The sequence below is a fragment of the Camelus bactrianus genome, chromosome 14, assembly GCF_048773025.1.
Source record: "Camelus bactrianus isolate YW-2024 breed Bactrian camel chromosome 14, ASM4877302v1, whole genome shotgun sequence".
Taxonomy (NCBI): Eukaryota; Metazoa; Chordata; class Mammalia; order Artiodactyla; family Camelidae; genus Camelus; species Camelus bactrianus.
In genome coordinates this window covers 20,587,027-20,605,994 of record NC_133552.1, presented here as the reverse complement: position 1 = coordinate 20,605,994, position 18,968 = coordinate 20,587,027, and the positions used below count along the sequence as shown (strand labels likewise).

The window sequence follows — 18,968 nt, the reverse complement described above, 5'->3', positions numbered from 1 at the left end:
TGGTAGACAGCATGCTTTGCACGCATGAGGTCCTGGGTTCCATCCCCAGTATCTCCTCTAAAAATAAACCTAATTACCTCTCTCCTCCCCACTGCCAAAACAAAATAATTAAATGATACAATAATAAATAAATAAAATATAAAAAAGAAAATGTTAAAAAAAGTTTAAAAAAAGAGAGGAACTTGAGAGTTAAAGTGTTTTATTTATTTTTGTTTGTTTGTTTAAGATTACCTTTGAAGGAATGGGATGAAGATATTGACTAATCTTAGATGTTATATCTAGATGTTAATTTTAAGGATGACCACTAAGAATTGAAATAGAAAATATAAATTCCAAATCAGTAGAGGTATTTAGTAAAGGGGAGTAAACCAGAGAAAATTCAATTGATAGAACAGGAGATGAGAAAGGAGATAAAAGAAGCAAAGGAAAAGAAAGTTAAATAAATACGAAATGAGAGAATGGTAATAAATTTAAAAAGATGATGATCATAATGTGACAAAGAATGTAAGTTTTCCCCCAAAATCTGTTCTCTTTCTTCCGTGGTTATAGAGTTGTGATTGGGTCATGGCTACACAGCTAGCCGTTTCATTTTCCTGCTCCTTTGCTGCCCGGTGTGACCGTGTAACCGGGTTCTGGTCAGTGGGATATGAGCAGATGGGAAGTGTGTTACTTCCGGGTCTGGGCTTTAAGAAGTTGAGCTTGTGCTCCTTCATGCATTCTTCTTCCTCAAGCTGGAACTCTCTAACCTGCTTTGACTGTGTAGATGAAGGCAATACCGTAGAGGATAGAATAACAATATGGGTCAAAGGAGCCACCTGGAACCCTGGACCACTTATTCCAAGATTGTTTCGTGAGAGAGGTATAAACGTTGTGTTTGGGGGATAGCAGTGAAGATGGATCTCTTTCTTACAACAACCTTTTACCCTAACAATATACATAATAAATGAAAACTGGTTGACATAGACTACTAAAAGGCAGACTCTCAGACTGAGTAACTAATATTGAAATTCAATTGTTATTTACAAAAACACACTTAAAAATAATGACTCTGAATGGTTGAAAATAAAGAGGTGGAAAGAGATATACTAAACAATCACTAAAAAAAGAAAGACCCTGGTATAAAAAGTAGAATCTAACCTGGAAAAGCAATAGACAGATAAACACCTAATGAATTTAACTATGTAAACTGGCTTATAGCCCTGACTTCGATGTATACAGTGGAACCTTGGGCAAATTGCTTTCTAGTTTCAGTTTCCATCCCTGTTAAAGATGAAAATAACATATTATTTGCAAAATTAGGAGATAATGCATGGAAAACATTTTCTATAGTCATAAGAATAGAGTAACTTAAATTCAATCATGTAATTCATTCATTTGACATTTACTGTCAGGGGAGGGGGTTAGGGGTGGGAATAGCTCAGTGGTAGAGTGGCATGCTTAGCATGGACAAGGTCCTGGGTTCAATCCCCAGTACGTCCATTATAAAAAAAATTATTGAGCACTTCCCATGCATTAGAAACTGTCCTGAGAACTAGGAAGATGGAGTCAGTCATATTACTTGTCATCAGAGAGATTATATGTTAAAAAATGAGTTTAAGAAAGTATTTGAAGGCATTATGAAAGGGTAGTGCATTAGTCTAGAGAGAATGGTCAGTTCTAACCTCCAAAAAGATTTCATAAGAAAGGTGACTCTTTGGTTGATTCTGGAAAGATGATGAATGTTTGGACAGGCTGAATAAGACGAAGGGTATTCCACGGGAGGACACAGCAGAAGAATAAGTGGCCTGACAGGGAACTGCATTTGAGAAACTGAGAGTGTTTGATGAGACTGGAGAAATAAATGCTGGCTAAGATATTGGGATTTCATCCTCCTGGTAATGGGGAGCCATTTGAAGTGCTTATTCAGGGAAAGACGCCCTCAATTTTGTATTTTAGAAAGCTTATTTTAGCTACAAGGTGAGAAATGGCAAGAGTGGAGGTGTGACCAGATTGGGGCAGTGAAACTAATGAGGAAAGTAACACAATGTTTCAGGGGCTTGAAAGAAAGGATCTGAAGCCAGGCAAGAGCAGTGAAGTGGAGGGAAGGTGACAGACAGGACTATCTGGTGCATGGAGTGGGCAGAGGGAGGGAGAAGGGAGCCTGGGACACTTTTCAGATTTCTTCTTTGGGTGACTAGGTGGATTGTGGATACATTGACTGGGAATGAGACTAGAGAGACCAGCCAACTGGCAGGGAAGTTAACTTCTGTTTTAGTGAAGCTGAGTTTAAGCCCAGTGGGATGTCTGCGTAAGAGATTTCTGATAAGAAATTGGCTTTACAGACCGAAGATCTGGGATAGGAATGGACACTTTATGAGTTACCAGCACATGGTTCGTAGTTGACATCATAGGTGGATAGACCAGGCAGCATTAGAAAAAGACCAAGGGCAGACTATTTAAGCCCTCCAACATGTAAGAGATGGCAAAGGGGCTGACGCAAGATGCAGCTAGAGAACTGGAAACTAAAGTGTCACAGCGGCCAATGGAAGGGGTAGTTCCAAGGATTAAAGTCTGGACCCAGTGATAAATGCTGCAGGTTGGTAATATGAGAAGGGAATTGGGGAGGAGGGGGGGGGGACGACGACAGCACAACGGTTTAGGGAAATTTGAAAGCCACAGGTGACCTCTGTCAGGGTCCCCTCGGTAGAAGAATGGGCACAATAGTAGGTTTGCTGGTAAGAATGAGAGGTAGGTTAAAAAATGGATGTGAGAATAATGAGAACATGCATTTATCTCTTAAAGAGCTTGGCTGTGAGGAGGTGGGGACTGGAGGCAGACTGGGTCAAGTAAGTGTTTTGAAATTTTCAGTTTGTTTTAAAAATGTGTGAATACGTGTGACATGATTAAGGGCGGTGAGAAGATGCTTATCCAGTCCAAAAAAGAGAATAACCTGTGAAAAGCCATTCTTGGATTGGAAATAGACGGAAAGCGTCTTCGATGCCAAAAAGATGATCGGAAACGCAATTTGAAACGTTGTTTTAAAAGGCGGGAGGAGGTGACTTGCTATTTATTGAACACTCCCTGCGAGGCTGTCCCTTCCCCTAATTTGAATGTAGTGCTCCAACTAGCCGGAATTCTTTCCACGAAACCGTTAATCATAAAATATGAATACAAAAAGTACTCCCTCAAGCTTAACTCCTCTTGCAGATGCTAACCCATCTGCAGTGTTTGTAACGTCACAAAGAATAAACCATCCCCGGCGCAGCTGGTTCAAGAGCAGCTCTGGAGTGCACTTATCTCCCTTGCTCTGTCGAAGTCAGTTACTGTCCAGCGCGATTTCGTTCAAGCCTCAGCGCCCAGAGGAGGGGAGGTGTCTGCAGCGCGGGCCGCCGGCGTTTGGAGGAGGCGGGCGCGGGCTGCGGCCACCGGGAGAGGGAGACGGGGAGAGGGGCGCTGGAGGCGTCTCCCGGGACTCGCGGCCACCGCCGCTCGCGTCGCCAGCGCGTCGGCAGGCCCAGCCCGGGCTTTCCCCGTTGCTCCCCACTCGCCCGGCGGTAGCTCGGCGCCCGGCCCCGTGGGAGGCCGCTCCTGTCCCCACTGCCGCCCGGTGCCCCTGACCACCCGGCGGCCGCTTTCGGTTCCGCGCCTTATAAGGCCTGACAGGGGGGTCACGTGCGTCCCGGGCCGCCCGCCGGGAGGAAGGGGGCGGCGGGGGGGAGGGGCGGGAAGCGGGGAGGAAAAGGGGAGGGAGTCGGGGGTGGAGGAAGGAGCGAGGGGCGGATTCTGCGGCCGTGGGAGGCGGTGGCGGCGGCGGCGGCGGCGGCGGCGGCGGGGAGCGGATCGCTCGGAGCTGGACCGAGGAGGAGGTGGAGGTGGAGGAAGGGACCGGCGCGGGGGCGGGAGAGCGCAGCGCGGCGGAAGCCGGAGACGGCGGGAGGGCCGGTGGCTGGCCCCGGGCGGGAGCCGGGGCGGCGGCGGCAGCGGCCGAGAGGACCGCGGCGAGGGAAGCGCATCCAGCGGCCCCGGCGGCGGCGGCGGCGGCAGCGGCGGCGGGGACCCGGGTCCGCGCGCCCGGGCGGCAGGCGGGCGCGGGCCGGCGCGATGGAGCCGCAGCACGTGCGCCCCGCGCCCGGCGCCCGCAGCCCGGCCTGGGAGGAACCGGTGGGTACAGCGCCCGCGCCCGCCCCCTCCCACCTCTCCTCTGCTTCCCCCTCCCGGGCCGGGTTCCGTTCAGGAAATGGCCCGGGATGAGGTCCCCAGCTGCTTCCCAGCCGGGACAGCGCTTCCTCCGCCGCCCGGGCTCCTCCTCGCGCGCCGCCCGGAGCGCCTTTGTCCGGCCAGCCGAGGCTCTCCCGGAGGGGCCGCCGGCGAACCGCTGACCACGGACCTGGGAGGACCGGTTCCGTGCTTTATCGACTTCTCAACTTTTCATGGGATTTTCGAGTGTGGTGGGTTGGAAGGGGGAGAAGAGAAACGCAGCCTGTGGGTCAGCGTGCAGGGCTCGGAGGAGACTGGTCTTCCCTCCTGAGACCGCGCCCTGGGCCGTCACCTGGGCGCGCAGGTTCCTAAGGACCCGCGCTTGGCAAGGCTGATCGCGGCTTGAAGCCTGGAACCACGCCTCCGACTCCTGTTCGCCACTAAAGCCCGGGGCTTTTCTAGGGTTCAAGGAGTTTGCCCGGGATGAAGCGGGAAGCTGACCTCGATTTCGCTGCCCATACAACGTGGAGGTTGGGTAATTTTAGGGACCGAGAGTAGCATGTGCTTGTGCATTGTGTGTGCGAGGATGAGGAGCAGGAGCCCGGGGGGCTTCGGGTTTGTTTCCTCAAACTCCTTCAACTTCCTTCTTTCCTCCAACTCAGACTGAACCACTTCACATCCCTCTAGGGATTCTACCCCGAAATCCCCGTCTCACTCGGAGCTCTGTAATCCCGTGTGGGCTGACTTTTTCCTGGCATCGAATTTTGGCTCTCCATGCCCTGCCTCGATGCCTGCTACTCCGTCTTGGTTGAAATTCTTGAACCCATCTTAAAAGCTTCGTCTAAAATTTCTGGCCTCATCAGTGTTCTGTTCAACGTGTTCAGATGCTCTTTTCCCAGGGACTCCGCGTATCTGCTCAGGCTGGCCCCCTGCCTGTGGAGAGCTTCCAGGTCAGGTGCCACGCTTGGTTCTCCTTTTTCTTTTCTAATACATACAGCTCCTTTCCCCAAGTACATTTCTCTACCTTCTGTTTCCCGACCTTTCGAGAGTGTCCTTCAACTCTGATCCATCTGTATCTGCAGCTGTCTTTGCTTTTGTAAATTTGAACGTGTTGTTAGGTTGCCCATCTGCTCATACTTCTTCTATTGTGGTTCTTACTGGGGATTATTCTTGAAATTAAAAATACGATTCAGTTCTGAGGTTTAAATCAAAGATCCCTGAGAACTAAACTCAGTGACCTGTTTTTGTAACTTTTTTACTTTTAAACTTTCCTATATGACCTCCGTTTTGAACTTGGACACTTTAAGCCAACACCAATCACAATGAAAATACCCAATTATATGTATTTCACTTTAGGGTGAGGATACCAGAACTACCTTGTGCTTAGAAAAATAGAGAAAAACTTTTATTTTTGCTTTAGAGTGACAAAGATGAAAATGCCCATTGATAGCCTTTAAAACTAGAGCCAGAACAGAAATGCATGAATGAAATGTGACACTTTCTCCAGACTGCAGAACTCTCCTAAAAACTTAGGTTTCCTTTCTTTAAACACTGAGGGCCTTTTTATTTACTCAAAGGGTATTTTATATAGTACCTACTATGTTCAGAGCTGTTGGATATAGCAGTTAACACAGGCACCAATCCTTAAATCCTCACAGAGCACTCATTCCTAAGTAAACAGCATGTCTTATTTCATACATGTTAATAGTTTACATTCAGAGTCAAAAAAAAACTTCAGTAATCTCGGATATGTGGCATAAAGTGATACTTTTGACAAAGTGATTTTATTCGAAACCCTGTGGCCATTTATGTATGGCACAGAATCTAAGAACTAATAAAGGGAATTCTCATTTAATTTCTTAAAAAAGATAAGTTATCCAAATTACTGAAAAGTGGTGTATAGGAGAAAGAAGAAGGGTAAGTTAGGGGAAACAGTATTTAAATGTTAATTATTTCAGATGTGCGGAACAAAGTGGGGAAATAACCAGTTTAAGTGTGTTTGAGGGACATTTTCCCTTTAAAACAATTTTCATCAAAATCAGGGATTCTTGAACTTTTCTTGGATCAGTGATCCCATTCAGAACGTAATCAAAGCTATGGACTCTCTTTCTCCTGAAAATTTACATATGTAATATATGTATAAAAACTTAAGAAAATTTCAAGGGAATCACAGAATTCCCATAGCACAACTGGTGGACCCTCAAAGACCTTGGGTTAAGAACATCTGCTTTGATCTAGACTCCATTTTGCATTCAATTCAAAATCTGGTTTTGAATTCAAATGTAGGCAACTTTAATACTTTACCATAAAGGTATACTCATTTACATTTATGAAAAGGATTATTCAATACTGAACATTCAATATTCACATCACACAGGTCCTATTGCATTATTCCTTATTGCATATCACCAGCATACATGTGGGGATTTCCTTTCCACATTCATTTTTGCCAGACCGTTAAACACGATCATATGATTCTATGTGGAACTATTCAGACAGAAGAGTGAACATAATGTCAGGCATCAATGCTGAGTAATGCACGCCTAGCTTGAAAAGTACCCATGTCTGGAGTTGAGAAGCAGCTGCTGGACGTCATGACGTTCTTTGCGCTCAGAGATGAAGTGAAGTTATTTAGTTAAGTGAGGGCATTTAAATAAACTGTTAGCCTTATCATTACTCCAGCTACAGCACTGGGCCTACAAGAAGATAAATGTTAGCATTCAGCGTCTGTGTATTTTCTTTAATGCTAGCTTTGGAATGTAATCAAATCAGTGGAAATAGAGGCATTACCTAAATTTCTAATTAATTAAACAACATTTTGCTGGTGGAAACAGGTGGGTAGGAAGATATTTAGCCAAGCGACCCTTACTCATAGATAATATCTTGGGGGAAAATGGCTAGTTAGAATTCCTGCCAAAACGTAAAAGAGTTTGGGAGTATTTACAAAGTAGTTCTTAAACAGTGGAGGGATACCAGAGTATATTTTCCTTACTAAAATTTATTTGTATTCCCAAATGATTTTTATCTAGTCATCTCTGATGGAACTAATCAGAACTACTGGAAAATTAGGAAGGGAAGAGTTTCAAAGGATAAAGTGCCAAAATATAAATGAGCGGTTAAAAGCATGTTTATGTATTAGGTCTAGAGGACCAAAAATTTTGGTCTTAGGTGCAGGGATAACCATATGGACCTGAAGTTAATATCACGATTAATTTCGAAATCTTTTTCATTGAGGTAACAACTAAGGAAATTTTAATAAAGTTTTGGATGTTGGCATCCTAAACATGGGACAGATAGTGTATTACGGAAGTCGTTTTAAAGTTTGAATGAAAGCAGGCCTCTACCTGCAGTGTTCTTTGCCTGGTTTCCATTGATTAGGAATGTGAATCCTAAAATATAATTGTTTTTGAAGTGCCTATGTACTAGGATTCCTCAGAATATAAATGTAGACTTCTTCATGTTTATGATATAATATTTAACATAAAACCATAGAACATATGGGATTTAAAAGTTGCAAATTTATGTTGAAGAATATTAAACCTCTTCTGTTAAAAGTCATGATCAATAAGAATATGATTCAAAATATCTTTATAGATAATATGTTCATATTCATAAAGTTGGTATCAGAATGAAAGTTGGCTGTGACTTCTACGTCTTTAGTATAATAGGTTTGTTTTTTTTTTAAATGGGACAGGAAACCCTATTAAGTAGAAATCTAACCTAATTTAGTGGTAGCTTCTATTTTCATCGCTTTCTGAATGTAGTGTCTATGTGGCTTATGTCCAAGTTTTTAATAGTGTGTTTGTGATATGTTATGTTCCAAACAAAGACTTTAAAGTAACAATAATAAAATAAATATGTAAGAAGAAGCATCTAAGAAATTATTTGAAAATCTGAAAGCACCAAATAAGGAAAAATTCAAGAGAATCTTGTAAATTAAAGCGAACGCAACATGCCGCATTTTTGAAATTTGTTTTAGTTGCTATTTTGAGCTACATTAAAATGGTGGCAGATATACAGCTCTTGACATTGCTGCTATATTTTTAAGGGCAGTGAAGTGCATTGCAGGTATACAGTATACAGATTGGATATTCATTGTGGAAATTTCTAATTTACAGATAAGACCTGAGGAGAAGCTAGTGGGTCCACTACCTTAAATTAGGAATTATTTGAAACAGTCTCCTCAGAAGAGATGATTGAAGAAAAGGGCGTTCTTCATGAGCTGCCTTTTGTGGGAAATGAAGTGACATTCCTTCATTTGCTTATCCAGTATTTCACTCTAAGTATGTGCTAGGAAAATTGCAGAACAGCACTCATTTATATAGCACAAGCAGGCTAAGACTGGCCATGCTTTCAAAGTCACAATCAAATTTTAGAACTTGTTACACGAGACTTTGAGGAGCAGGGATAACTATGAGGTTAATTTTTTATGAAGTAATAAATACCTTTACTTCGAGGTATTAATTGATCAGCACTTGCATGTGAAACTGTTTTAATATTTTTAAGCAATCAGTGTTTGAATCAGAGTGAGAAGTGTATTCAGTCCTCTTTTTTTTTTTAATTTTAAGGGAGGTACTGGGGATTAAACCCAGGACCTTGTACATGCTAAGCATGTGCTCTACCACTGAGCTGTTCCCACCCCTGCTTAGTCCTCTTAAGATCACAGAATAGGCATGGGCATTAAACAATGCTTTTTCGTTTAATCACTCTCTGCCTGGATTCTGGAAAATGTTATATAAAACCGGAAAGCCTAAAGTATGAATTGAAACATATGATAATTGACAAACTGACTTTTGTTATATGGTGTGGCAGAGTGACTAGAACATTAGAACAGGACTCATGATTTTGACTTTGGTCCCAGCTGTGGCTTGGGGCCTGGGTCCCTACATTAAAAGAGAGGTCTGAACTAGGTTTATTCTTTCAGAAGGCCCTTTACTAGGTGCCTCTTACTGATGTTGTGAGACCATTGGACTTGTCAGTGACCAAACAGTTGTGTTGGAATAAAGGCCATTATTTTGATTATGTTTTTCTCTTAAGTAATTCCCTCCTTAGCAGTATGTTCTTTGTCTATATAGAATTACACACTTACAGAACCATAGGGCTCTTAAAGTTTATTTTGCCCAACTCGTTCCCTTTAAAGAAGACAGCTGAGCCTGGAGAAGTAGCCTCTATCAGTATTACAAAGCAGCGATCTCCTGTCTTTGCAGATGCAAAGTAACTGGCACATTTTACATTTTAATCAATTTAATCTACTATGTGGACCAACGGTAGTACTGGGATTGCATATTTCTTAAAATCTTTTAGAACTGTTAGTTCTGTCACAGCAATCAAATTATTGAGAGTAAAATTGAAACTTTCAAAAAAACCAAAAAACAAAACCCAACCCCAAAGGATCTTAGCTTGGAGGACCCTTAAAGGTCATGTCAACTGAGAAAATCTCAATGAGTCCTGAAGAGCAAGAACGTGCTAAAGAGACTGAATGCCTTCCTGACATGTGAGGAGACTCCACGCTTTGGCAGGGACTCTCTGCCCTCCTTAAAAAGACAGCTAACGCCAGTTCGGAATTCTCTGTGGCCGACAAGAGGAATCTGGCATTTCAGTGTCCTCTCCCCGAAGCCCTCCCACACCTGCAAGGGTTCTCTGACGCCTGGCGTGCACAACGCAGCGCGAGGCAGCGGCTGTTCCCAAGTGTCCGCTCAGCCAGCTCTCGGGGGGACGAGTCGTGAGCGGTGGCTGCAGCCTGTTGATCCCATTTCCTCCGGCTCTAGTCCGGGTTAGGGAGTGGCTCTCCCAGGACTTCAGTGTTTTCGTGCTCGGGCACTGGTGTTCACACGGCTCCAGTGCATTGTTTTCTTCCAGGCAGTCTCGCTTCGCGCTTCAGCTAAGACATTTATTTTGCATTCTGTCGTCTCGGGCGGCGTGTACTCTCTTGTTTCTGCGCGCTCTCCACGCCCTTCCCAGTTTCCTGTTAGCCAAAGGGATCGCTCCTCCTGAACGAAAAGTTCTCAGAGCGGAGTGGAACCTCCCGGAAAATGCTCTTCTCTTCCGTGTGCGCCGGATGGGGGTGGGGGTGGGCCCGGGCCCGAATCTAAACGCCACGGTCGGGAGAGCTGAAAGGACCCCAACGCCAAGGCGGAGGCGGGAGAGGTACGATTCATCAGGGAAGGGCTTGGGGGTCGGGAGGCAGACTAGGGGCTGCGTCCTTCCATCTCGGAGCTGGAGGGGACTTTTACTCGCGGAAACTGTGCGGCGAGGCCCAAGTCTCTCTGGAGAGATCCTGGGTTCAGGAGGTGGCGGGAGCACCCAGGGGAGTCGGGGGTAAGCGCTAGGTTCCCTTCCTCCTCCCGGGGCCGTCCTTGCCCCTGCTGTTCAGGAACCGAAGGAGGGAGCATCACCACTGCCGGGCCTGCGGGGGTGGGCTGCGGAGGTAACGGGTCTCCCCCGCCCTCGGGTCCATCCTGGGGACCCCAGACCCTAGGGGAAGTGGGAGATTGCCCCGTCCCTCAGTCGCTCGCATCCTCTCTACCAGCGCCGTCGTATTCTGGGTCAGGAACCCCGTAACATCCTGCGGCTCTGCGCGCTGGGGTCCCAGGCGGGCCGGGGTTCACGTCCCCCGTGCTCTGCCTCAGTAGCGGCTCTGGCGGGAACCGGGCGCGGGATCCTGGACGGCCCCTGTCGGGAAGGAGTCTGGTCTAGGACGACCCTTACCCCGCGGGGGCGACTAGGGGAGCGGAAGATGGCGGCGGCGGCGGCGGCTGGGCGCGGGGCTCCGGGCCCGGCTCGGGCAGAGCCCACCCACTGACCGCCGCCGCCGCCGCCCCCGCCGGGCGGTGCTGTGTCCCCGCAGGAGTCGGAGAGGATGGCCGGGGCCGGCGGCCAGCACCACCCTCCGGGCGCCGCGGGAGGAGCGACTGCCGAGGCCGGCGCCGCGGTCACCCCCGCCGCTGCCTCGGCGGGGCCCGGAGAGGATTCGTCCGACAGCGAAGCCGAGCAAGAGGGACCCCAGAAACTGATTCGCAAAGTGTCCACCTCGGGGCAGATCCGAACCAAGGTGAGGCGGGCCGGAGGGGAGCGTGGAAGGCGGGAGGCGGCGGGGCGGGGAAGGTAAGAGAGGGCGCCTGGGGCGCAGGGAGCGCGCCGGGCGATCCCGGGAACGTGGGGAGCCGAGGTGAGGGCGGGGCCTGGGTCCGGGGGCGGGGCCCGCGGGAGCCGGACCGAGCGCCTCGGGAAGGGATTCCCGGCCCGCGCGCGGGGGCCTCCGGGGTGCCGGGCCGCTGAGGTGGAGGAGAAGGGAACCAGGGAGCGTGGGAAAAAGCCGAAGCGCTGCTTAGAGTTCCCGCTCGGGGATCCAAAAAGAAGTGTTTTATTTTGAGTCCTACCTGTCGTGCTCGGTTAGAGTAAGTGCGTTGCGCAGGGGCACAAGTGGAGGCCGACCAGCCGGAGCTGCAGCGAAGCCACCTTCTTTTCCCGCGGGCATCAGCCTGCCTCTCCCTGGCCCACTCTGAGAGGGTGGGTGGGGAGGTGACACCCGACAGCCTCTGAGCCCCATTGCTGCCCTTTGGAAGGCAGAAGCCGCTGGGCGACGCCAGTGGTAAATGATGCGGTTAGCTGCACCCAGCGGGGCGCGAAAAACGGCAGATCCAGGTTCCCTAAGTTCCTCCTAGGTTCCCGCTAAGTGCAGAGTTCAGACCTTATCAACACACGCATGGTTATTTTTAATAATGAAAAGTGACCTCTTTGTGTTATATGGAGATTAGTATGCGGTGCTACTCTTGTTTGTGTAGCGGGTACTGCTGACCTGTGAGGGCTCCAAGTTGAGTTTTAATTTGATCGTGAATCTATATATCTATGTCTATATCTATGTCTATATCTATTTCGCAAATGCTTACGACTGAAGGGTTATTCATACACTCTGATTTTCATCATACTTCAGAAATGATCACTCGAGGAGTCAGTTATCACGGGGGGACTTTAAAGAGGAATTGAAAAGGGAACCAATTAAACCATTGGATTTGTGTGCTCTTTAAAAATACGTTTGCAAAACTTAATTCATTCTATACCTATTTTTATGAGAATTTGTTTTCTAAGGTTAATGGATCCCTATATGAAAATAGAACTTTTACTGTATGTTTATGGATTTATGTTTATATTCACCTGCCTCATTTTCTAAAACAAATGTGTAAGCACTTGCACAGCTGTTAACAAGCTGCACTTAGCAGAGTCAAAAATTGCATCATTTTAAGCATGCACTTTGTAACTCCTTTTAATGGTGATATTTTTTAATTTAATAGGATTTGTGGTAAATTAAGAATATGAGGTTTAATGTATTTTTTGAAAATTAAGGCTAAACAAGATAGGGATTTTACTAGCAGTGAGTGCTTTTGACATCGGAAATCTTAATTTAAAAAAAGTGCACACAACAGTGTTAATAATGGGCAAAATGATAGGTTTTTTAAAAGTAGTATTTGTATATATTCAAATGAAATGGTTAAAATTCCATGCATACTTACATTGAGACTGACCAGTAAATTTATACTGTTTGGAAGAAAATTTAGAATAACTCTAATTTGAATTGAGTAAAGTCAAACAGCAAATTTGTTGAGAGTAAAGCTGAAATTTGTAGGTTTCTTGAACTCATGGGAATAGCTACAATTATACTCTTTAAGTTTGATATTATCTATGGTTTGGGGGCAAAGCATGTATATTGACACTAGAGTAAATTCAAAAAGCACGATTATGGTTGGTTTTCCATTTAACTTTCTAACAAAAATATTTAGCACATAATGTTTTGCCATGATTAGATAATTAGTGATCATTACATGAAATGTTCCTTAAGTTTCCAAAGATATATTGAATTTCAGAAATTCTGCCTTTTATACCAGCTTTTATACAATGCCTTTTCTCTAGTGCATATAAGTTCATCACATTACGTATGAACATCTGAGATCAGGGCCTAAGATGGCTGAAACCTATCGGCCTCCACCTCCCTGCCTGCCCCATCCTCCAAAACCAGACTGTTCATATCTGCTACAGATCTCATCGCTTACACCTCGTCACATATACTGATTCTCAGGGATGAGGCCAAGGGCAGTAGGAGGAATTCTTAGAATGAGAACTGCTAAATTTAACTGTTGGTTTCCAATCTTCACTTACGATTCAGATAAGAGTTAAGAGAAAAGATCTTTAGAAAAGGACAGACATTCTTTTGATCCCTTCCACAAGTGTGTAAGATGGGGGAGCCTGGAGGAAAAGGAGGCCTCAGGATGAGCCCAAGGCATAGTCATTTCTAAGACAGCTGAGGGGGGAGGGTATAGCTCAAGTGGTAGAGCGCATGCTTAGCATGCAGGAGGCCCTGGGTTCAGTGCCCAGTCCCTCTTCTAAAAGTAATGTCTAATTACCTCCTCCCCAAATAAAGCAAATAATGCAATAATAAAAAAATAAATAAAACATTTTTTAAAAAGACAGCTGGGGCAGGTTTTGCTTATACATCCTGAAGCTCCAGGGAGGGACCTCTAGGTCTGATGAGTTGTGATTACAGGTGACATCTTTAATCCTGCTTGTGTAGTAGATAGAGATGGTGTGTGTGGCACACACACACATAGTTACATGCACATATCCGCAGGCTTGTGTATGTCTGCATACATAGGCTCTCTCTTTGGAAAGCATTTCTGCATGAACACACTGGACACTGACAGCAGGGCAAGTTACACGTAGAGGTCATAAATATTTCTTAAATGAATGACTGCATGTATCTGTTACATACTTACTTCACCTATATGGGTATTATTGTTAAAACATAGTACTTACTTAGTTTCCTTTAAGATCCTTAGGATCATAAAGCTGTTTGGTGTCTAATTCAGGTTTGGAGTGACAAACAGCCACAAACTTAAGTAACTACCTTATTTGAAGTGTCCTTTGTTGTGAATACTGGTTAATGTTTTAAGTAATTTGTATGTTAGTAAAGCACCTTAAGTTAATTGTGGCATTTGAAAAATATACAGGCTTTTCTTAATTGAAAAAGTCAGATGTGCATACAGTAAGCCCTACAAACGATGTGAGAGGATATTCTGTGATGGGAGGGTCTCCACTGAAAACTAACCTCCTTCTCACCCTAGACCTTGTATTCTCTGTCTCAGAGGCAATTGTTGGCATTTCTTTGTGTGCTTTCTATGCACATATAAGAATATGTATATACTTAAATATGTAGTATTTAAAAAATAGTAACAGGAACATTCTCTATACATTGTGTCATGTTTGTTTGGAGGTATAATATGGAGAGCATTTCCCTAATGCTTGTATACAGCTATCTCATTTTTTCTAATGATGGCAGAGTATTCCATTATATTAGATTGAACTCAGTGAAGTTGCTCTGTCAGTAGCTCAGAACGGTCGAGAGTAGGGCTGGTAGGTGGGGGAAATGGGGAGAAGTTGGTCAAAGCGAAAAGACCATCAATTATAAGATGAATATATTCTGGGGATTTAATATACAGCATAGTGACTGTAGTTAATAATACTGTGTTGTGAGCTTGAAATTTACTTAGAGAATAGACCTTAAGCATTCTCACCACACACACACACACACACATACACCAAGTAACTGTGAGGTGATGGATATGTTAATTAACTTAATTGTCATAATCATTTCAGAATGTATATGTCTAGCAAATCATCGCTAGATTTATTTTTACTTTAAGTAGATACAATTTTATTTGTCACTTAAGCCTCAATAAAGCTGGGAAAAAAAATGGTCGAATATGGGGGAATTTCATGTGGTTCAGCCTAACATGTTATATCATCATTTAATTAAGCAGCTTTGTGTGAAAGGAAATATGGGCTATTTTAAGCAACACTAACCTCAGCCTTTTTTGCAAGGGTCTATGATGACTTTTTAAGTAAAGAATAATGAAGACTGGCATGCTCTTTAAATTAGCGTGGTTTAATCAAATCCTCACGCACATTTTAGTACCCTCCTGGCATCCTCATATTGTGTGCTCTTTGTTCCCCCTTCATTGCCCATTTCCTCCTCCAGTTTCTTTGTCCTTTCCTGGGTGCTAAACCCTAGATCATTTTTATGGCTGCCTCTGTTTCCCCAAAGGGAAAAAGAATCACTATATACAAAAGTTGAAATAGTGCTGATATGGGGAAGCCAAAGGGAGCTGCACCTCATCACATGTCCCCTTCCCCCTCTCCTCATGACTGTTAGCCCTCATTTCTTAGTACTGTTCTCAGGGAGGAGGTGGGTTTTGCATTCAGATTTACTACTGTAGAGAATTTCATGGGGATTTACTGGGAAGGAGACATTCTGAAACAATACTAACACCAGCTCAGACCAGCTTGGTTTTGAACATGACTGTGAGAGACCCTTTGGTTGCTTTCTGTTGGCCCATGAAGACTGATGTCTTTCACTTTTCAGGGAATGGCCGGAGGAACCTCGATCAGGCTGATAGACTAGGATTGTTCAGTTGTCATAAGCCAAACAGTACAAACAAATGGAAACCTTCTCAATGACTTTTTCTGCCATTGACTCATCGTGGCTCAGGTCTTGAAGCTTCATATGTCAAAAGTACCTCCTAATTAGGTATATTATGCTTGCATTTATTTTTTTTTGACATTTATATGTCTTCTTACATTTAATTTTAATCATAAATGAGTCTCTAAATTTAAGTAAGACATGCCTAAACACTGGAAAGATATTCAGAGGGGGAGAGTATAGCTCAGTGGTAGAGGGCATGCTTAGTTAGCATGCACAAGGTCCTAGGTTCAAACCCCAGTACCTCCTCTAAAAAATAAATAAATAAATAAACCTAATTACTGCCCCCCCCAACACACAAAAATGATATTCAGAACTTTGCAACATTATATGTGGACTACGACATCTCTTTAAGGCCATTAAGAAAAAAAGTAATCACCACATTCTTCAATTAGTACCTTGGTTTTGCTTTAACGTGAAGTATGTATCACTAAACTCTTATACCTTTATGGTAAGGCATAGTCAATATAAAAATATTAATTTGTATTTTTCACTGCTTTATGAGATGCAATTTGTGCAGTTAAAGCATTATCTTTCACCATAAACCTTCGGTAGAGTAGATAGATTAGGGAAGATTTGCTCAGTGTTTTTCAAATTGTAGGTGGCAGCCCATTGGTAGGTCATGATGGTTTCCATCTAGTGTTTAAAACAGAAAGGAATAGATTGGAAGATATCACCTTAAACCTTTAGCCACAGTTCTGCATGGAAACATTGACTTGGATAATGATCCAAATAGGATGGGAGACAGACACATGGCCAGAAGATTGTTAAGAACTGTGGATAAAGTTGTATTGACAGGTCTGTTGTTCAAGAAACTCAACATGATATGAGAAGCAAGTAAGAATTTTTACATTTTGGTAAGTGATGAGCAGGGCCAGGTAATAAATATTTTAAGCTTTGTGGCCCGTAAAGTCTGTGTCAGAATTACTCAGCTCTGCTGTCATAAAGTAAAAGCAGCTACAGACAATACTTAAGTGCCTTGACTGTAGTGTGGTATATGGGTGGTATGTATCTATATGTGGTATAAATGTGGCTGTTTTCCAATAAAATTTTATTTAAAGATATTCACATTTGATTCATAAAATTCTCCTGTGTTAAAAAATATCCTTCTTCTTTTTTTAAAAAAGGCGTTTAAAAACATGTAGAAACCTCTGTAGCTTGTGGACTGCACACAGTCAGGTGCTGGACGCATATGGTCCATGGATTCAACTTGTGGGCCACAGTTTTCTGATCCCCGTTCCAGGTGAAGGAAAATGATTTGCTAAGCATTGCGAAGTTAAGGTGCCGCCACATGCCGTCGGCATTTAAGGGACCAAATAAAGCTAGATTTCAATCCATTTAGAAATCTCATCTTTGTAGAACATTTTATTTTTAGCTTGGTTTGCGTCTTTGCTTCCATTTTAATGTGAACTAAATATAGACTGGAAACTCTGAGTCTTGGTACAGTAATATATGGTATAACAGCTTTCTTTCCATTTTGATTACAAGTTAAACATGATATCCTATTATTAAAGATAAGAGACATAATAAATAATTTACTAAACCTTTACATACAACTTCAGATGCATTATTTGAAGGGATCTAAATTTAGAAAGCTTTCACTCGGTCTAAGGTTGCATGTTTGCTATTGTGGTGCGAGTGATGAAAGGTTATATGAAACTACTATTGTAAATGACTCGGGGCTCCTTTCTGTTTCCAGGGGACAGTGTTTCACCCATATTGGATTTGTTAGGCTTTACTTGCTCAGGAAATGTGTTTATAAGCAAAGGTTTTAATTAAAGAGAGTTTGTTTTATGTCTAAGAATAGACCTTTGAAAAAAGACCATAACATGTTGGTCCATTACATTTTCCCTTGGCAAATTAAGTTGGTTTTGTTGGCTATGGCATGTTTTTCTCTGTGAATGTTTAGTTATTTGAAACACATTTGTATTTTTTATTTGGTTAAATGGCTTAAAATGGTCAATAACCACTGTTGATAACAGCCTTAATTTAAGATTCGAAGTACATCGTTATTTTAGATTGTCATTTATGTTTTCCAAATGAACATAGGTAGCATAATCGCCCCCTCCCCCCCATCCTCACTTTTTGTTAGAAGGATATTTGGAAAACTTTGTTAGTCTCTTATTTTATACCAAGGAAATATATTTAATTTGGTCATGTGTGGAGCTGGAATCTCTAACCTTCTCACTGTGCCATTTGAATACCAGGACGTTTTCAAATCACCATAGTGTAACTTAGTATAATAAAGCTTTTTTAGATTAGCTTGGGGCATTTAGGTCAGACATTTAAAAAAAACATTTCTACTTAGCATTTTCTTGTTTACAGAGCAGTCTTCTACACATGATCTCATTTAACAGTTGCTTAAAACAATTTGAATTTTGCAAGTGATAAAACAGACCGAGTTTGAATATCTGCTGAGTAAATGGCAGGGCTGGAACTCAAAAGCAGGACTTGAATTACTGGGCCATTATGCTTTGGCACCAGGGAAACAGTGGATGGCTTCCAAATGCCTTCTCTCAAGTCCCATAAGCTTCTTGGGTTTTGAAACTCGACATCTATAGCACACAAGTGTGGAAGTCCCGGACCATCTCTGCCTTGTCCCTCTGTCTGCCTTCCCACTCCCTGCTCTCCGCCTCCTCTCCCCTTAATTCCCCTGTCCTGTCCCCTCCCCTCCCTTCACTCCTCCTCCCTGCCTTGCCCTGTATTAATTTGCTTGATCTGTGAGCATATCTCCTAATGCCTTTTTGCACTTGAATCCCATATTTTTAGTGACACGTTTAAGAGTATATGTTCGAAGAGTGAATTTTGGAATAAAAAAATTTTAGCCGAAATTTACATTAATTTTCATTACTGTTGGCCAAATCATGGAATCACTCTGAAAACATCTTGAGAAGGACTAATTTAGAGGAAATGCCCATAGGTAGCTAACTCTTCAAATAAGTTTTCAGAGAAAACTGTTAGTTTCAGTTTAGTTTCAAGATGCTTTTTTTAAAAGGTCATGATATGGCGGTAAAAGAAATGATATAAGTACTTTTCCATTTGGCCCATTAAGGCGTAGTTGAGGAAAAAAATATGGGTAAAATATATTTTTAACTAACTGAGGAATGAAAATGAAATTTTTAGGGCCCGATTTTCTCCAACTATTTTAGTTAGATCAGAAAAGCTGCCTGAGCAGGTGTACTGTTTTGAGTTTTAGCATTTTAAAATTATCTTATATTTTATATATATATATGAATGTTTACTGTCTCTGATTTGTGAAGCA

At 43.4% G+C, this 18,968-nt stretch overlaps 1 protein-coding gene across 11 annotated transcripts in view; it reads left to right on the top strand.

Annotated features, from left to right (window-relative positions):
- Positions 1-3,760: 3,760 nt before the first annotated feature.
- Positions 3,761-18,968, top strand: part of DGKH (diacylglycerol kinase eta) — a 160,428-nt gene continuing 145,220 nt past the window's right edge. For 9 of the 11 annotated variants that reach the window (XR_012511716.1, XM_074378235.1, XM_074378238.1 and 6 more), the window contains exons 1-2: positions 3,993-4,140; positions 11,024-11,227. Coding sequence is in view for 10 of the 11 variants with exons in the window: in XM_074378235.1 (XP_074234336.1) it covers positions 4,081-4,140; positions 11,024-11,227 (264 nt within the window). In the remaining variant the exon portion in view is untranslated. Of the gene's footprint in view, positions 3,852-3,992; positions 4,141-10,186; positions 10,324-11,023; positions 11,228-18,968 lie in introns of those variants that run through there. The other 2 variants (XM_074378233.1, XM_074378232.1) reach the window with 2 other exon arrangements.